Source organism: Rhinichthys klamathensis, unplaced genomic scaffold, assembly GCF_029890125.1.
Source record: "Rhinichthys klamathensis goyatoka isolate OS25496 unplaced genomic scaffold, OSU_Roscu_1.1 h1tg000006l_1, whole genome shotgun sequence".
NCBI lineage: Eukaryota > Metazoa > Chordata > Actinopteri > Cypriniformes > Leuciscidae > Rhinichthys > Rhinichthys klamathensis.
The window spans coordinates 2,560,588-2,580,137 of record NW_026606559.1 but is presented as its reverse complement, the minus strand read 5'-3'; the positions used below and the strand labels follow the sequence as shown (position 1 = coordinate 2,580,137).

General features: G+C 38.4%; 1 protein-coding gene across 7 annotated transcripts in view; it reads left to right on the top strand.

Annotated features, from left to right (window-relative positions):
* Window positions 1–19,550, top strand: part of cobl (cordon-bleu WH2 repeat protein) — a 166,456-nt gene that overhangs the window by 90,743 nt on the left and 56,163 nt on the right. For all 7 annotated transcript variants that reach the window (XM_056257486.1, XM_056257468.1, XM_056257511.1 and 4 more), the window contains one exon: window positions 18,918–19,440. In XM_056257486.1, coding sequence (XP_056113461.1) covers window positions 18,918–19,440 — 523 coding nt within the window. The remainder of the gene's footprint in view (window positions 1–18,917; window positions 19,441–19,550) is intronic.

The following is a 19,550-nucleotide window of genomic DNA, read 5'->3' as shown; positions in this document are numbered from 1 at the left end:
GTATTATTTTATACAGAAATCAATTATTTATAATTCAGATGAGAATAATGTTACATTGTCAATTAATAATGTTAATTAAAATTAAGGAAAACAAATATATTGATCTGAAATATAGCAAAATAATTTTAAATTAATTCAGGTACAATTACCAAACATATCGCAAGTCTTTTTGTCTTTTTATTAATTTAATTAATAAACTTATTATATAAAACAATTGTCAGTGCACTACAAATAAACTGGTTCTATGCCTTTATTAATAAAACTTATTTAAAAAATACAATGCCTTCTGCATTTTTGTTTTGCTTTTCCCTCCATTGTACCGAAATCGTACCGAACCGTGATGTCTGAACCGAGGTATGAACCGAACCGTGACTTCTGTGTACCGTTCCACCCCTAGTGGTTATAGCTCATTGCTTTGAGGTTGATCTGGATGGTTGCTTTTAGTAGATAATCAAAAAATACCTATAACTTTCTATGGGAGCTTGAGCGTCTAACAGTGACACAATGCTTTTACCAATTTGTAGATGTTGTGGCCTATTTCCATTGTTAATTCTTAACAGGACTTGCACAGTTAGTGATGAACATAATGATACTTTTTGATGATACAGACTAACCAGCATAAGAGAGAAAAGAACCTCAACGGGCACAGGCCTGGAGTTAAATGGCCAAGAGCTTGTGAGAAAACTGCATGGGACACGGTAAACACAGATCTATGCTTTGCATTGGAAAGATTAACTGGTACAGTTGAAAAGAAGCTGGATAAATTTGTGGACTTTTACGCATATGGAAGTGAGAGGTTTGGTGTGGAGAAAAGGAAGGATAAAGTACAAACTACTCCTGGAAAGTCTAGACGGCAGCAGAAGATTGAAAGGTTAATTAGAGAAAGGAGACAGCTGAGGAAGCAATGGAGAAGATAAGATTGCAAGCTTAAAAGATAAGCTTGCAACATTGCGCAGAGCTGAGCGTGCGAGAGATAATTTCTATAAAGACCCATTCAAATTAGTAAAGAAGTTATTCACCGGTGAGAAGAATGGCACATTAAAATCATCTAAGGTTGAGCTGGAGAGATATTTGGAGGAAACACACACAGATGCAAAAAGGCATGAGCATTTGCCAATTCTGTCAGACATCCCACCTATCAATCCACCAGAATTCCAAATGAAGGACTGTGCACCTAAGTGGAAAGAGGTAGAGCAGGCTGTGAGAAAGGCAAGGGCTTCATCATCTCCAGGGCCTAATGGAGTTCCGTACAGAGTGTACAAGAGTGCTTCAGGAGTTCTACGAATTCTGTGGAAATTGATGAAAGTGGCATGGGAAAAACAGGTTGTACCTAGAGCATGGCGCCGAACAGGTGGAGTCTTTATACCTAAAGAAAAAGATGCTACAAGCATCAGTCAGTTTCGTCCTTTTTCACTATTAAACGTTGAAGGCAAGATTTTCTTCAGCATTATTGCTCAGAGATTGTCAACCTACCTATTAAAGAACTGCTTCATTGACACTTCAATACAAAAAGCGGGCATTCCAGGGTTCTCAGGATGCTTAGAACACATCAATGTGATCTGGCAACAAATTCAATCTGCTAAAAAGGAGAGGAAGGAGGTCCATGTGACATTACTGGATTTGGCTAATGCATATGGTTCAGTGCCACATGAGCTTCTTTGGGCAGCATTTGATTTCTTCAGTGTACCGATGACAATAACACATTTATTGAAAGCCTACTTTGGAGATTTGCAATTTAGTTTCTCAACTTCAGAATTCAGCACTACATGGCAATGCCTAGAGGTTGGAATAATGGCAGCATGCACCATTTCTCCACTGGTTTTTACCAATGCAATGGAAGTAATCATTAGGGCATCAAAACGGGTAGTAGGAGGAGAGCGCTTGGCTTCTGGGATGCGACTACCACCAATCAGAGCATACATGGATGACATGACAACTATGACTACAACAGTAGCCTGCACTAATCGGTTATTGGGTAAATTAACCGATAACATTGAATGGGCACGAATGCAATTTAAGCCCTCTAAATCAAGGAGCAACGAGGTGCGAAAGCAGGAGGAGAGGATGAGGTGTATAAAGCCATTTCCAAGGCCAGACAGGGAGAATTGATGAGATGGGAGAGTGTGGAACAACGCAAGATGGGCTGGCAAAACCTATGGTCAATGGAACAGAGTAGGATCAGTTTCCTTATCAGGTCAACGTATGATGTTCTCCCATCACCACATAACCTAAACCTTTGGGTAGGAAAGGATCCCTCATTTCCTTTGTGTTCATCACCTGCCACATTAAGGCACATTTTGATAGGTTGTAAGGTGACTCTTAGCCAAGGACGGTTTACTTGGCGCCATGACCAGGTACTGCGATGTTTGGCTTTAGCATTGGAAGACAAGCGTAACATGAACAATAAGTTGCCACCTGTTCTAGCAAAACATTACACACATAAGACAATATTCCTTCGCCCAGGAGAGCAACCACCAAGAAAAGGTGTTAAAACCAATTCTCGCTCAGGACAATTGGAAGCTGCTAGAGACTGGAAAATGCTGGGAGATGTTGATCAACGGCTTATTTTTCCACCTGACATTGCCACCACTAACCTTCGACCAGATATTGTCTTGTGGTCTGGATCAGCACGCCTTGTTCACCTGATAGAGTTAACAGTATTATGGGAGGATGCTATAGATGAGGCGTATGAGAGGAAGAAACTGCGGTATGCTCATCTAGCCACTGTAGCAGAACAGCGAGGATGGAGAGTCCGGGTTTATCCAGTGGAAGTGGGTTGTCGAGGATTTGTAGCACACTCTACAGAGACGTCAGTGGCCAAGAGTTGCTTCGCACAGTGAATAACTTATCTGAAGCAGCAGAGAGGAGCAGCAACTGGCTGTGGTTGAGACGGAAAGATTCTGGCTGGCTGTGGACGATTTCGAAGAATTCTTGAAAAACTTGAAGAGTCTGTTGGATTATTTGTATAGTTTGCATAGTTATCATAGTTATTACAATCCCGTGTACTGTATTTTGCGTGAATGAGGATTTGTGTTGGACAGATATTGTTGTGTTTTGCGGTAGGTAGTATGCCGTTGCCACTGAACCTGCTTTAACGACGACAGTGGGGCTTCGACAGCCTTAGTCAAACGGTTTGGCGCGTATGGTCAGGTTTAGATGAGATCGTGGTGTTAGAGATTGTGGTTAGGAGATTGTGGTTAGGTCACATCAAGAGTTGAGTGGGGAACAGAGGGAGGTGACTCTGGGACGCCAGAATCTGACACTGTCGAGCCCTCTTGAGGTGTCGTGGGCTAGTCGACGAAACACTGAGGACGGAAGATCCCCATTTGAAGACCCCAGAGATGTACCGTACTCAGCTCAATCCAGACGGTTGTCATGCTGATCCGCTGGGGAGACTGCACTGTGGTTGATCCCCGGAGCCAGCATCGCAGCCGTTGTGTGTGCTGACGCGCCAGGAAATATACTTCAGCCCAGGGCTCCAGACTAACTTTTCCACTGGTTGCACTGGTGCTACCAACTTTCTCAGTTGGTCGCACCAGCATATGATTTGGTCGCACCTTTTTTCTTTTTTTGCTACATGCCATGGTATTAATCAATGCATGCTGATGAATAGTGGTTTTAATGGACCAAGGCTAGCAAAGGCTTTCTGGGTTGCAGCAGAAATACCTGTAATATATTAATTATCATTGCCAAATTTCAGGATTTTCATGGATTTTGCACAGTAATTTTAATCTGTAATTTTAAGCATTTTACATTTGAATTATATACAATCTATCTATTTACATTTGAATCATATTCTATCTATCTATCTATCTATCTGTCTATCTTTCTATCTTTTAAAAATCATTAAACATTCAAATGTATGCATTCCATTTTAAAAGATTAGAGTGTTATAATAAACTGATACAGATTTTTCGTTATCAAAGTTTATAGTTGTAACAAAAAGCAGAAATCTCACACTCCTTACCTTCTGCATTTTATAATAATTTCCTTTTCCTCTGTCGAGCGATCATGAGAGTAATCGCTCAACAGAGGAAAATATAACCGCTGAAAAGACGTAGGAGGAAGGGGCTCTGTGTTTCGTGAGACCATTTTTTATCATTTTTATATGCCTTAATTCGTGAATTCGTAATTGGCGCATTTCACCATCAGTGTGCAATGCGCGCGACGTCTACGTTCGTCAATAAATAAACTGCACGTGTCTTGCGGAAGAACATTGTAGACGGAACTTCTCTCCGTTAATGTCTATGGCGAGTCACGCAGGCACTGGGCTACTCCGCAGCCGAGACGACGCCGGGATAAAATAGTCCGAATATAAACACTTATTATAGGCGTACCGTAGTGATTCAGAATAAGTCAAAAACACGGTTTGGAAAATGGATTCATGATGTAGCCTACTCGTTCATTTTGAAGATAAGTTACGGACTGCAGCAGCTGATACAACGGCGTTCTGTTGCTCAAGCGTCCACTCGCACAAATGCGACCACATAACATTTTAACTCGCACATTCTCAAAAAATGGTCGCATATGCGACCAATTTGGTCGCAGTCTGGAACCCTGCTTCAGCCATTAACACCAGACAGAAGGATATTCACATCACCATATGGAAGGAAGCGTGAATGGATGGAGACGCATAGGTTACTGTAAAGCTACGTCTTAGTCAGCCCAGTCTCATCCCAAGACGTCATATGACTGACGCTTTTGACCATACGTTAACATACGACGTTTTAGGGTACCCTTTAACGTCAGTTAAATGACGCTATCTAATCCTAACCCTACCCCAGACCTAAACCTACCCGCGTCATCTAACTGACGCTAAAGGTAAAGCGTCAGTTAGATGACGCCCTAGGATCGTCATTTAACTGAAGTTAAAGGGTACCCTAAAACGTTGTATGTTGACGTATGGTCAAAAGCGTCAGTCGTATGACGTCTTGGGATGAGACTGTGTTATCTTAGTTGGTGCTTATCTTGGCGAAAGCCTAGTGCAAATCAGCATGAAGTTTTAACATCTACTCTCGTGTAATAGAAATCTTGAATATCTTTACCATTACAGTGACTAGAACTTCTAGTGTGCCATCATTTTGTAATTTAACCTGTAAAACAGTTACACTATAATGGTCTACCTATCATAGGGTTTTTCAATGGCTAATGTCGACATCTAGAGAGAACAATATAAAATACTCATATATGCTATAACTTTTGAGCCAACTAAATTGCTTTTAAAACTTTTAAAGTAAAAATATTAATTTGTGTTATTTTCTTTTTATTGCCTTTTCAGTTTGTGAAGGAGAGCCTGCATTTTTTTTTTTTTTATAAAACTATAAATTAGTCATTGGCCTTTCAATTTAAATAGTCTTACTACATATTAATAAATAAATAAAATATATTCAGTTGTAGAAAATATTTAGCATATACTTTTATTGGAATATGCCCCTTGCATGAGGATGGAGGAGGTCTGTTTCACAAAGTAAAAGGTGATGGCAGTCATTGATACCTTCTGGCTATTGTCAGATTATTCTGCATAGACAACTGTATGTTGCGGTTACACACTGGAGAAATCTATAAAGGCCACAAAGTGGTTTATTTTTTCCACATCCCTCCTCCTTCCCAAACAGATCTGACTTGTGGCCCTGTAACTCTGACTGACACGCTGGTCTCTTAGATGTGTTTTCTTGGCTTTTCTCAGTGGTGGCTGGATTTATGACTGATTAGGAAACACTGCGGAGATCTAAATGTGACTTGGAATAGGGTGATAAAAATAAAACGGTCACAACAAAGAAGTGTGGCACTGACGCGAGACCACACAGTTTACAGCACAACTCTCTTTCTCTATGTTTGTAAGGAGGGAGACATTGTGTTTTGTGTAAATGACTCCTTTTGCCAAAGCAAAGCTCTTTATGGATGTTTGTTTAGGTTTATTTTGAGGATTAAGTGTATGTTTAGTGTAAGAATACTTGTTCTCTGCATCTTAGTTTTTATTTTAATAAAAAAATAATAATAATAATTTTTTCGATATTTTTGTTGCTTTTCGTGTGAGAAGAGAAATTCTTTGAAGTCAAGAATTGTAAAAACAATAAAAAAAACTTGATTTACACATGCCGACAACCGTAATCTTCATGTCAAATTGTTTTTTTTTAAATGTAAAATGACCTCCTTTATGTTGATTGGCAAAAAAAAAAAAATTATCAAAAAAAAAACACACTAAGTAAAAAAAACTTAGCTCTGCATCCTTGCCAACGCAACAAGATTCCAGCGACAAATGTTTATTTTTGTCCAAACTGAAAACTCATTAGACCAAAATTACACTTCTAAAAATGCTTGCCACTGAAATATTGCTCACACTTTAGATTAGATTAATTCTTACTATTAACCAGTGTTAATTTTGTCATTAAATTTTGATTTAGTTTTAGTCTTAGTCTTTTGACTAAAATGCCATTTAGTTTTAGTCATATTTTAGTCATCTGAATTGTTTTAGTTTTAGTCTAGTTTTAGTCGACGAAATACAATAACATTTTAGTCGACTAAATCTACAGTAGATTTAGTCGACTAAAATATAATGGGTTTAGTTCAATTGTAAATGCGTTAATTTAGAATTTCTCTAAAATTGCCAAACCCATATACTCCCGGAGAAAACATCTATTAACCTATTAATATGAATGATTTTTAAGTTTGAACATGCAATACAGATACAGATTTAACTGCTTTTACTTAAAAAATATCTTAAAATGAAATAAAACCACTTTTCCTAAAGTACAACACAGTCTTCTTTACAATGAATGATATATTCATTCCTTATAACTACTTACACATCATTCTTTATTCTTTCAAGCAGACATATTTATTTGTATGAATTAAATATAATTAATCCTTATTAAAGCTATTAACAAACAGTGAATGCTTTTCTCTTTTTCTTTTGTTGCTTGATCAAAATTAAGGACACGGACCGCATTAGGTTTATTGCCACTGTCACTTTAAGACGTCGGATCATGTCCAATGACATGCGGATACAATTGCACTGATGCACATCCGACACACTCACAGTTTAAGACATAACCAGCATAGTTTACATGAATACTCTCCAAAAAGGACATTTAGACATAATGTTGTGTATTTCTCCATTCAGACACGAAAGAGAGCTCAATTCAGTAGCCTACTCGCGCGCTGTAGGTGTATGACTGCACGCTTCGGGTTAGGTGTGTGCGCAAAGAAAACCGCACCGAATAGAGCTCTTTTTTGCATCGTCACTCTTATTCAGAGATCTATATGTCTGCTCTACTCATTCTCCCAGACGTTCACATTTTTTAACGTTTTATGACCGCGGGGTAGATCACGTTACAGTAGCCTACAAATGTGCGCATCTACCACACACGCAGGACATCAGTTCTGACGGATCGCTTCCCAAATCGTCACTATCTAACATTTTCGTCTAGTTTTTATTCGTTGACGAAAATGTCAATAGATTTTCGTCATAGTCTTTGTCATTCAAAACTAGGTTTTATTTAGTTATCGTCTCGTTTTCGTCTGTGAAAAAATGTCGTTGACGAATAATTTTCGTCGTTATTTTCGTCAACGAAATTAACACTGCTATTAACTAACTATTTACTATGACTTTTGCCCCAATAAACTCCTAATTACGGCTTTATTCTCCCCTGGATGGTGGTGCTAGGATGTTGCAATGAAATACGTTTTTGGTGTGGGCAGGGTTACCCGGAATAACGTCGCAGAAATAGAAACTAAGTGACCATCAAAAGGACAATCAAAAAGATGAAAATTTAAAATGCAAAAAGGTTTGTGTGAGGGAAAGATTTAGGAGATTAAAATACCATTAGTTCAGTATAAAAACAATAAAAGTCAGTAGATTGAAAACAAACATGTGTGTGTGTGTGTGTGTGTGTGTGTGTGTGTGTGTGTGTGTGTGTGTGTGTGTGTGTGTGTGAACTGTGTGTGGTCCCACCATGAAAATGGGTTAAATTAAATATTCCAGCTCATGACCAGGGTACAGGCCAGAGTAATTAAATAGTTCAGGGTTTAGCAGACCTCTCAAAATTCATCACAGGCCCCACATTCCTCAGGATTAAGAGGGGAGAGACCTGGGGTTTGATATCTCCATTTATAACTTAATAATTGCCATCTGTATGTGAGAGGCCAGGAAAAGATGGAGAGAGAGATTACAAGAGACTGTGTGGAAAATTACTACAGGTTTATTTGCTACAAAAGTAATAAAAAAATATTAAATTCATAAATTTAGTGACAGCACTAAATATATATATATATATATATATATATATATATATATAATGTATATATTAATCCTTATTAAAGTTACAACAGTTTTTCAGTCAAGATTTTATTAACATTAATGACACAAACGGCAGTAGTTATATTAGGCTGCTGTCACTTTAAGGCCGAATGCAGTGATCCAATATACTGTTACAAATAGTTGAGTGTTTTCTTGCTCAACTGTTTATGTTCACTTAAGACAAAACCAAATGTTTATGAGGATATTTTTTGTATGTGTCCATTCAACTGCAAGAAGAGAAAGAGAACTCAACTCAGTATTTGCTCATTATATGAGAGGTGGCTTACTGTGCGTGAGCTTTGGATGTGTGCGCAGCGCAGAAAACAGCTTGTGAGTCCCGAATTGAGTTCTCTTTCATGTCTTCTTGCGTTTGAATGGTTTAAAATCATTAAAATGCACACAGGAATTAATAAGATTTCCAAGATTCACGGGAATTAATAAGATAAATAATCGAAATGCGCGTATCTTATCAAATCCACGGTTCTTGGAAATTTTCTCGGTTCTCAATACCCAACCTTACTAAAGACTGGAGTAATTGAAACTGAAAATTCAGCTTTGCCAACACAGGAATACATGTTCATTATCATAATAATATTTATTATTTATTAAGTGGTTTCTTACTGATAGTGATCACGAAATGTTACAGATCCATCCTCGAGTAACAACCAGAGTAAATGAAGACTGCTATGTTCATTCTTCTATAGCGCTTTTATGTTTTTAATCAGACATCAAGGATTGGGAATAGGATTATTTTGGGTGATAGAGAATCTTGCACAACACCAGTGTGAAGTTCCATGCCGGCTAGTGTTGGTCTAGCTGGTGAACCAGCATAATGCTCTTCATCTAAACTGTTGAAGATAGTGAAGCTGATCAACCAGCATAGTCTGGTGCAGTTAGTTAAGCAGGGAAATCTTACTGGATAAGCTAAGTAAAGGCATACGTTTCCCAAAAATGAAAAATCTGCCATCCTTTACCTGCAATTCTCTATGACACCTGTCAAAGTCTAAGGTCTTTTTCTGAAAAACCCTGAATGTGAGTAAGAACAACCTAGAGCACGCTGTGTTGCTGTGTGTTTGCCATTCTGAGCACAATGTAGGGGAAAGGTGAAGCAGTACTCAGTGTTATGGAGGGAGCAGGAAGATGAATGACCAGCCAGCCTGCTGTGAAATGTAACCCAACAGCTCTGTGTGAGTGTGGTTAGACCCTGGCCTTCATAGCCTGTAATTAAGCACTCCTTCCGTCGCTTCTCTCATCCGCTTTACATTAAAACTTTAACATGCCGGAGGAGTGAAATCATACATTGTGCTTCTCGGTTTTAGATTAAAGGTCAGAGGTTAAGTGTGTGGTGCACACACAGATTAAGAGCCCCATGAGGATCCATGTACTGTATTATGTACATACATCATGCAACATATGATGGCTTAGATTTTTATTTAACTAGGCCTGCAGTGATTCTGTGTACTTTTTGAAACCTTTTCTGCATTTGTACTAAAAATGAAAATTAATTGAAATATAGTTAAAATTTTTCTTTGACTCCAGCAACTATGCACTATGCAGAACTGATTTGAAAATTCCTTTTTTGCTCTTTAATCTAAAGAACATCAACGGTTTCTAATTGGAACGCGATTTTGCTGCGTCGACCACTGCATTTGCAAGCTGAAACTGAAGAGATTGACAGCTTCAGTCATTAAGGTAGCGCTCTTTGCTCACTTTTTGTATATATAATCTAGGAGTAGGTGAAAGACCAAAATCTTATATCACGATACGAGTGATTTTTTTTCTTCACGATAACAATATATATAACGATATAGTTTAAATTGTCACTTTTTGGGGCTCGGAAAAATGTGCCGTTTTAGCCTAGCTCGCACTTTCTTTCTCATGGAATGATAATATCAAAACAGAAACTCTCAGTAGCAGTTATGGAGATAGAACAGGTATAGTTTAGTTCAATTACGGTTATTTGTCATCTGCTTTTATCCACTAGTAATACAAGCGTGCTTTAGCGGACCCTGAGAATATACTGATGAGTTTAATGAAGTTTATTGTACATCACACAAAATATGAAGCGTCAGTTTTACTCCAGAAAATCACCGTAAGAGCTGAGTAAACACAGTATAAGAAGTGCGCATTAAATTCTTATCCATAAACTCTCTCTCTCTCTTTCATTATCATCAACATGCACGGCGAATTACACAAAACACTCATTACAACTAACAGTAAACAAATATATCACACCTTTTCAGGGGGTGCTAAATAAACTGGTAAACTTTATATCCGTAAAACGACTCAGATGAACTGTAATAAAGTGCGCGCTCTCCCTTTCATTACTGCCATGACCAGTATCGATCCAGAGACTATAAGCTGGATCACAAACTGTTGGTACAGATCTATCCTCGAGTAACAACAAGAGTAAATGAAGACTGCAATGTTCATTCTTAGGAGACATTCTTGTCTACAGCTGCTCCGGCGTCGAAACAATGGCAGACTGTGTACAGCTCACTCAGGGCGGGTCTACGCTAAAACTGTAGTGTCCGTCAACAGTCGTGAGAGGGGCCTGTGCAAATCTATGTCACTTTGCCCCGAATCTGAGAACGGCTTGTTCTGAGACCCTGCTTATGATTTATGGGAATTTAAAAAAAAAAAAGCAATGGGTGGATTTTTATAATTATAGGGTGGTTGTGACACACTGCCAACACACATTTATGTTCAAACACCATGTAAAAGTGAATTTTGCATAATAGGTGCCCTTTAAAGCTGCAGTCCGGCGTTTTTCCTCTTTGTCGCCATCTCTGTTCGAAATCTGCAATTGCAGTCAATCGCGGAATTTTCAACTTTATGTGAGTTGTACTTCAACACCCTCGACACCGCCGCACAGCGCGGATGAACAATGTTTGAGGAGACTGTGAGGCTGTCAGTTGCCGCACCGGTGTGGATACTGGTATTCAGAATCACAGATTATTCTTTTTGGATGTATGACCAACATAAGAATTTTCACCGGAAAATGTCATCTGAACAAGTAAGAAACATCCACTTTTGTTCTGGTTCTCACATTGCAGTAAATCGCGCTGATTAAATCTAACAATCGCTTATAAGTTATCATATCACGCAAAACCGTGCAAATTATACTTTGTTCTCAAATTGTTAATGTTAACAACGTCAGCATTGCGTGACTACATGTAATGTCCTTCTGATATGTATCCGACCTTGTTTTCGCATGGGTCCGGTTGCAGTGTCTCCGAAGTCTTTTGCGTTTTACAGCGGGTGAATCTGTTGTCACTGGTGATTGTCGTTTGAACCTTTCTGGATCCGCCATCAAATTGATAAGTTTAATTTTATCAAGTGCAGTGAGAAAAGGCTATAAATCTCCACCTCCAGCATCCTCACACGCAGCCGACTAGCCGAGACTCATTCTTTATGTGTACAGATGTGACGTAATGACGCAAATACATGCTCGAATCTCCCGCGGAAATCCACCAGTACCACTGGAATTAAAAACATTATTACAAGCTTACCGTTTTGAATCGAGCTAAGGCAAGCAGATAGTTTTGAACACTGGCTGGTTATGTATTTTCTCAAATATGTATTTTGGATAATTTTTAACCCAAAAAAAGCTACGGACTGCAGCTTTAAAGAAGGTTCTTATGATACAAGTAAAGAACAAAGACACTTAATTACAAGCATATAGGAAAACAAACCACAATAGAATAGACAATTAAATAGACTGAAAATTGACCTGAAAAAGCACAAAGAAATACTACATAAATTGTATAAAGTAATCAAATGTATAAAAAAAACACTGCATAGTCTTCACTGTATAAATTAAATACATTTCATTACAACTCTCGGGAGATTGATATGGTAATGTTAACATATTTGGTCTAATAAGAACACAACATGGCTATTATTAACAATATATTCACTTATTTGACAGAAATAAATCTGAATTACTAAAAAGTCATTGTAACTATAATATAATATAATATAATAACATTATAGCAATGCAGACTGCATCTGACAACTGACAAATTAATACTTATACATCTTATAAGTGTATAATGGATTATGAGCATGCGCTTTGAAAAAGCAAATGCATGACTTATTAGTAATTATAAAAAATAATATAATTGTAATTGTAACTGTTCTTATTATGCAGTATTGGTCTTAATGAGTCTTTATACATATTTATAGAATAATATAAAATGGTTAGTTCCAATCCTTGATTCTGATTGGCCAATAGCTCTTTTATTCACAATAAAACACGGCTATGACCGCTTCACCCAACGGTTCTATGTATCACTACACAACACCCCAGCAACCACTCTTAGCAACTTAAATACGTTTGATCTCGTTGATATTGTTAATTGAAGCTAGAGTAGAGTATTGTGAGAGATCGACTAAGTGAGTGTACCTGCATTTACAGTAGACATGGCATTTTCCTTCAGGTCAGTCATATATTCATTATAAAAAAATCTGTTTGAATGTCCACTGCGGTATCTTGTCCTTAATAGTCAAGGGGTTTTCCCGTGTCTCTAGTCATTTGTCAGTTGCGTCTTCCTTCTCCGTGATCACACGTTTGAGTCCTTTCAATGTAAAATTCTTCTCTACTAACTGACTCATTCATTAAGACAGTCTTTGCCGCCATCTATTGGCAAAATAATGTATGTAACTTCTGTTGCTGTTTACGGTCAGGTACCATTACTTTTCCAGCTGAAGGAATGCTTTTAGTGATTTTACTTCATGAAAGTTGCATAGATACATATTTTTTGGCTTTAATGTTTGTATTGTGTGGTAACCGTTTTATAAAAGCAATAAGATACTCAAGGCTAGTGCTGTAATAAAAAAAATAATAATGCTACAAAGTTTGTTTCTACTAGCAGATCTAGAAGGAAATAGTAAGGTTTAATGCATATTTGGAGTGCTGTCCGGGGAGGGCTCCGAGCTCGGAATTCGGCCCGAACCCAGAGTACTCCCCCCTGTATGTAAATGGTTAGGACTAGAAGAGTGGAGAAGGGGTGGTGGAGGGATGCTGCTAAACTCTCAATGGATTGAGGTGAGACTGCTGAATCTATATACACCTCTTATCATTGATTGCTGAGTGCTCTCCACCCGTGTTAATTATCTGAACGTGCTCCTCCCGAACATTGTTAATAAAACATCATTTCAATTTTTACCCTTAAATGGGTTTCTGAGTTGTTTGTATTTACTAATTCAGGGAACAGAGAAAGTCTCTGATGATATCTAGGTGAAAGAGTCTCTATGTGTTGGGATTTAACGTCTCGTCTGTGACGTGAGACAGCTAGCAGACGATCGGTTTAGCCAGTCTGTCTGCTTCCTGACCTGGCCCCCAGTTAGTCAATGTTCAACTCTAAGACTATGTGCCATATTACTATGGAGAAGAGCTGCACCATCTCAGGAAGGATGAATACTATCTCTTTTTAACAGGTCAGGTCTACCCCAAAAACATTTCCAATTGTCTTTGAACACTATATTATTCTGCGGACACCACTTAGACAGCCAGCCAGTATCTCACCACTCCGGCAAACAGGAAGGGGGCCAGAGTATATTACAGTGTCTCACATCGTACTTGCGAGGTCACACACCTCTTTAATGTTAATTGTAGTGATCTCCGACTGGCAATCGAAAATCATTAGATTACGATTAACATTAGCCAGCACTTTTAAATTTGCTGTGATGCTCTGGCTCCCAGTAAACATGTGACTATGGTGGATGGTGTCTCTATTTTCACATTCCGTGTAATAGAATCGCCAACCACTAGGGCACTTTCAACAGGATTCTCAGTGGGTGCGTGACTGAGTGGTGAGAACCTGTTTGATGTTCTAATCGGAACAGAACAGTTGTGCTTTGTCCCACGACTATGCCGTCTCACAGTCACCCAGTTGCCCTGCTGCACGGGATATACAGCCGGAACCGAACAATGTTCGGGGTTCTTTAGGCTAGTTGCATCTAAAGCCCTTGCATTCTTACTATTCTTGATTAAAGTTTGGATGCGTGTCTCTAATTCTGAAATCTTCTCCATCAGCCTGACTTTCTCGCTGCATTTATCACATGTGTAACCCTCACCGCTGACAGAGAAGGCTATACTATATATTTGGCAGGCAGTGCAAGTGACAATAAGAGGAGATGACATAATTCATCGTGTTTGTTTACTGATCCAACTCACCACAGTTGTTTGATGGACTCGCAAAATGCGTGAGAGAAAGAAACGGTAAGCACGGATGGCAGGTTAATAGGCTAGCAAAATGCTAGCGTGTTGTGCTAGCGATAGCGATTTAGATTAAAACTAGCGATGTCCGATCAATGTGACAGACAATATTAGATAATATCAGATATATTATAATGATTAAATTATATTAAGCAATATACATGTCAGCCAAGATAGAACATAGGGTTTTAAAACAAAGCTATACAGAGCTAAAAACGCAATTCTCTCAGGCAGACAGGAAACCGCTCTGCAACAGTGAAAACGGGCCGTCCGGAAACAACTGGAAACAATGTGTGTTCACAAGAGGTCACAAGTTCTAAAGCATTTATTAATCTTAGTTCATGTATATAAGTTACTACTGTGTTCTGTCACATATGCTACTGAGGTTCACCAAATCATTGTTGGGTTCACAGAACAAGCATCAACTGCTGCAATTGATTTGAAGTAGCGGAACATGAATAGTTACAAAAGGGAGGCAATTGTTAAACAAATGCTATAACAGTCAATGTTGACCCATTTCTTTTGTCCTCAACACACAGAGTGTGAATGTCATGTAGTTCAATGTTTTTCTCACCCCTGACCCACATTTGTGCATGCATGGACCCAGGAACATTCCTCCTAGTCTTGTTCATTTCCAACATACTGTAGCTTGTTTTTGATTTATTGGTTCATACATGGAATAGTACTGGAGTCTTTTAGGCTGACTGCTGGTGTCTCGACATGCCAAAGCAAGCTGATTCATGTACAGTACAGCAGTTTTTTTTTTAGAAATTACGATGTTTACAGCTATTCGATTCTTAAATACTAGCGTGAATTTTTGTATTTCCTTACCAACTTGTAGCACTCGGCAAAGCTGTGCTTTACCAATCAGTACAATGCAAGGTGATTTAAAAAAGGCAGAAAATTGCCCCTTTTAAAGGGAGAGTGGCTTCTTTTTACTATCTATAATTTTTTGTCTTTGAACATCGAGGTAACACTTTATAATAACTGCATGCTATTAATCATTTGTTAAGCATGAGTAAACAGTTAATTCGTCATTTATAAAGCATTAATAGACATTAATAAGCAGTTTATAAATACAGCTATAAACACTTTTTTTTCTTGATTTATAAGCATATCTATAATGCGTTTAATAATTGTATTTTCATACTTTGTTAATGATCAATTAATAATTTCTAAATGAAGTATAGCATTATTTATAAACCAGTTATTTAAGAGTTGTCAGTTATTCATAAGATCACTTAGAAAGTGTAAGTAAATGTAGTAAATACAGGTAGTTATAAAGCATTTAGTAGTGGTCAGTTAATTATTTTGTGAGCTAATCTAAAGTGAGGACTATTCATGCCTTGTAAAGCATTTATAGAGGAGATTTAAAGGCGCATCAATCTTCTAAACAGTAAAATGTAACAAACACAACACAGTGATACAGAACATAAAAATATTTAACAGCCTTTAAATCTCCTTTATAAATGCTTTACAAGGCATGAATAGTCCTCACGTTAGATGAGCTCACAAACATAGTTAACTGACCACTACTAAATGCTTTATAACTACCCGAATTAACCCTGAATTACAGCTTAAATACATGTTAATAAAGCATTTATTAACACACTAAGTAACCATCACTATATGTCTGAATAATAAGATGTATGAATGTACATTTAAATAGTTTATTAATCATTTACTTACACGTTCTAAGTAATCTTGTGAACCACTGAAAACTCTTAAATAACTGGTTTATAAAAAATGCAATTAATCATTTAGAAATAATAAATTGATCATTAATAAAGGATGAAAATACAATTATTAAATAAATTATAGATATGCTTGTAAATCAAGAAGAAAGCATTTATAGCTGTATTTATAAACTGCTTATTAATGTCTATTAATGCTTTATGAATGATGAATTAACTGTTTACTCATGCTTAACTAATGATTATTAGCGTGTAGTTATTATAAAGTGTTACCAAAATCGAGTTTATTTAATTTGTTTTTCCATTCTGACAATGTTCTGAATTTGCCAGAAATCTGATTACATCTGCGCTGCAGGGCTGTAATTCACCCTTCATGATATTTATTCTACGTACTATATCTTGTTCTATGATCTAGAATTGACCCCAAAGGAACTTTACATCCTTCTATTATATCTCTTCCATCTCTGGGCAAGTTGCTTGTCTTTTATTTACTTTCAGTTACATTTGCAACTGATGAAGCATTTTTGCCTTCTATATTAGTGCTTGTTAACGGAAGCTTCACTGTTGCTATTTTCTATACTTATGGTTTGGGATTTTGTTGAAGAATGATGTGTTAATACTTTCCTAGATGATTAGACTTGCAGGGACTCAAGTCATATACAGAGACCAAAATATTGTAGGCCATTTTTACACCTGGAATTTACATTGGATCTTCACACAAGATGTGAAGAAAAGGGGAGACATTTTTTAAAGTGCTCTCTTTGGGGAAAAAAAACAACTTCCAAGTATAATCCAGTGAAATTATTACATTAATAATTGTGTATTGTTTTTTTTAAATTGGGAGGCAATCAACCAAGCAAAGCAACCACAACACAACGGATTACAGTAATAACTCAGTCCATCAAAGTGATGTATAGATTAGATTTTAGTATCATTATATTTCACTTATATAGCTGAATGTGGATAACAAAAAATGCATTTGCATTTATACACTTGGGGTCACATGATCCTTCAGAAATCATGATAAAATGCTAACATTTCTTATTATTATCAATGTTGAAAACGTTTCAGGTTACTCATGTAACCATGGTTACGAGACGCTACGTCCCCTAGGGGTCGCTATGGGGAATGCCTCTGGCATTACAGTTGTCTGAAGCATGAGTCTAAACAAACAATGAACTTGACATTGGCAGGCGGCATCCTATGACGTCACCACTGGTGTGACCGTGAGTATAAAAGGGCACCTGTGAAATACGTCATCCACTTCTTGTCTCAAGGAGATGTGTGCAGGAATACCACAAGCATGGCAAAGGGACGCAGCGTTTCAGGACTTCTGTTCAGGAAGCCCTGAAGAGTGGAGGCTTCAAACAAGAGGCCTAGCAACACTCTAACCCAAGGGCAGTACCGAGAAAGCTCAGAAAGAGCTAAAAACTCAGTCTAACTGGCCTGCGAAGCTCCGCAGAGTGGAGGTCTCAATACAATGACTCTCATAATGAAAGGAGACCTAGCAACACTCCACACTGAGGTCAGTAGCCAAAGAGCTTCCCAGAGTGCCTATCAACCTAGCATAATACCTTAATGCCTAGCCGAGCTCTAGGAGCGGAGGCCTCAGCATGTCAACTCTCCAAAAGAAGAGGAGACCTAACAACACCCCACACTCAGGCTATCTTGTAAGGAGGCTCACAGAGAGCCTAAAACTAACAATTGCTTTCCTAGCGGAGCTCTGGGGGAGCGGAGGCCTTAAAAAAAAACTCTATAGCGAAAGGAGGCCTAGTGATGTTCACAGCAGCCAAGGAGGCTCACAAAGAGCCTAATCACTTAGCCTATGGCTGAGCTCATAGGACGAATACACTATGTCCAGAAAAGAAAAAGCTCCTTGCCTGTCTACTGTTGTCAGTCTTGTGTACATATCATACCTAGCGCATCCCGCTTCTTAGGAGAGTTGACAGCATTCCACCCAAAAAACAAAACAAAAAAACACATCCCTCAAGAATAGGGACGGCACGAGCAGAGCTTTTCATTGAGAAATCCTCGCAATGCGCACAAACACGCATGCTCCTCACACATGTACAAACCAACAGTCTCCTGAAGTCAAGAAAGAGGATGATGTATTTCACAGGTGCCCTTTTAGAATCAGTCACACCAGTGGTGATGTCATAGGCTGCTGCCTGCCAGTGTCAAGTTCATTGTCGTGTTTAGACGCATGCTTTAGACACCTGTCATGCCGGAGGCAATCCCCATAGCGACCCCTCGGGGAAGCAGCGCAACAGTTATTTTATTAATAGAAAGAGCAACATTTATTTGAATTTTTTTTTTTTTAACAACGAAAAACATCTTAACTGTCACATTTGATCAATTTAATCCATCCTTGCTTAATTCAAGTTTAAACAAATCTTTTAAATAGTAGTGTTCCAAATTAGACCACCAAAAATGTGCCTTGGGTGCATTTTCACCGGGCTTGTATGGTGGACAAGTCTGATACACTTGCATCAAAAGCATGTTTGTCCCATGCGTAAACAGAGACATAGAGTGCCTTTGCTTAAGATAGTAAGCAACACCCATGCACTCACAACATTCTAGTAATGACATCAGTAAGAAAAAAACACTCAGTACATATTATCAACCACATAGCAACACCCTAAAACCACCCTGAAGTACCATACATTTAAACATTTACATTTGTCTTCTGTCCCCCCTATAGATAAACCTTGGCTCTCCGTCCTCATACAACCAGCTAAAGAAGCGGAAGGCTCCAGCACCTCCACCCACACCGCCCCCCAGTACACCCGAGCCAGTTATTTCCACCTCTGTGCCTACTGCACCTGTGCGGGCTCCCTGCAACCCCTTGCCAGTTGAAAAGACCCTGCTGCCTTCTCCCAGAGCCTCAACTCCAGCTGATGACTCTGATCTAAGCCATAGTATTGAGGATTCAGAGCCGGCCAGGTCCATCTGCAGTAGCTCCAGCGGTGATGATGCAGCTGCAGGATCCAGTAGCAGCAGTCTTGCTGAAGAACCTATCACACATCAGGCTCATGTGATAGCTGCATACACCACATCTTCACTAGAACCTGAACCAGAGCCTGAGCACAAGGAAGAAGCAGCTCCTCTCACTATGCCAGAACAAAAACCAGGTCCAAGTTCAGAGGATCCAACACCCGAAGACCCAGTGCTAGAGATGGAGCTAAAAATGGAAGAGATGGAAAATAACCGTAATAGTGGAATAGGTAATGTAACAATCTGTTCCTGGAGATATCCATAAAAAAATTAATGTAAAATGCAGTACTGTTAACAGAAACTAGCCAAAGTATTAGCTTTAACTTTTCCAGCATTATTA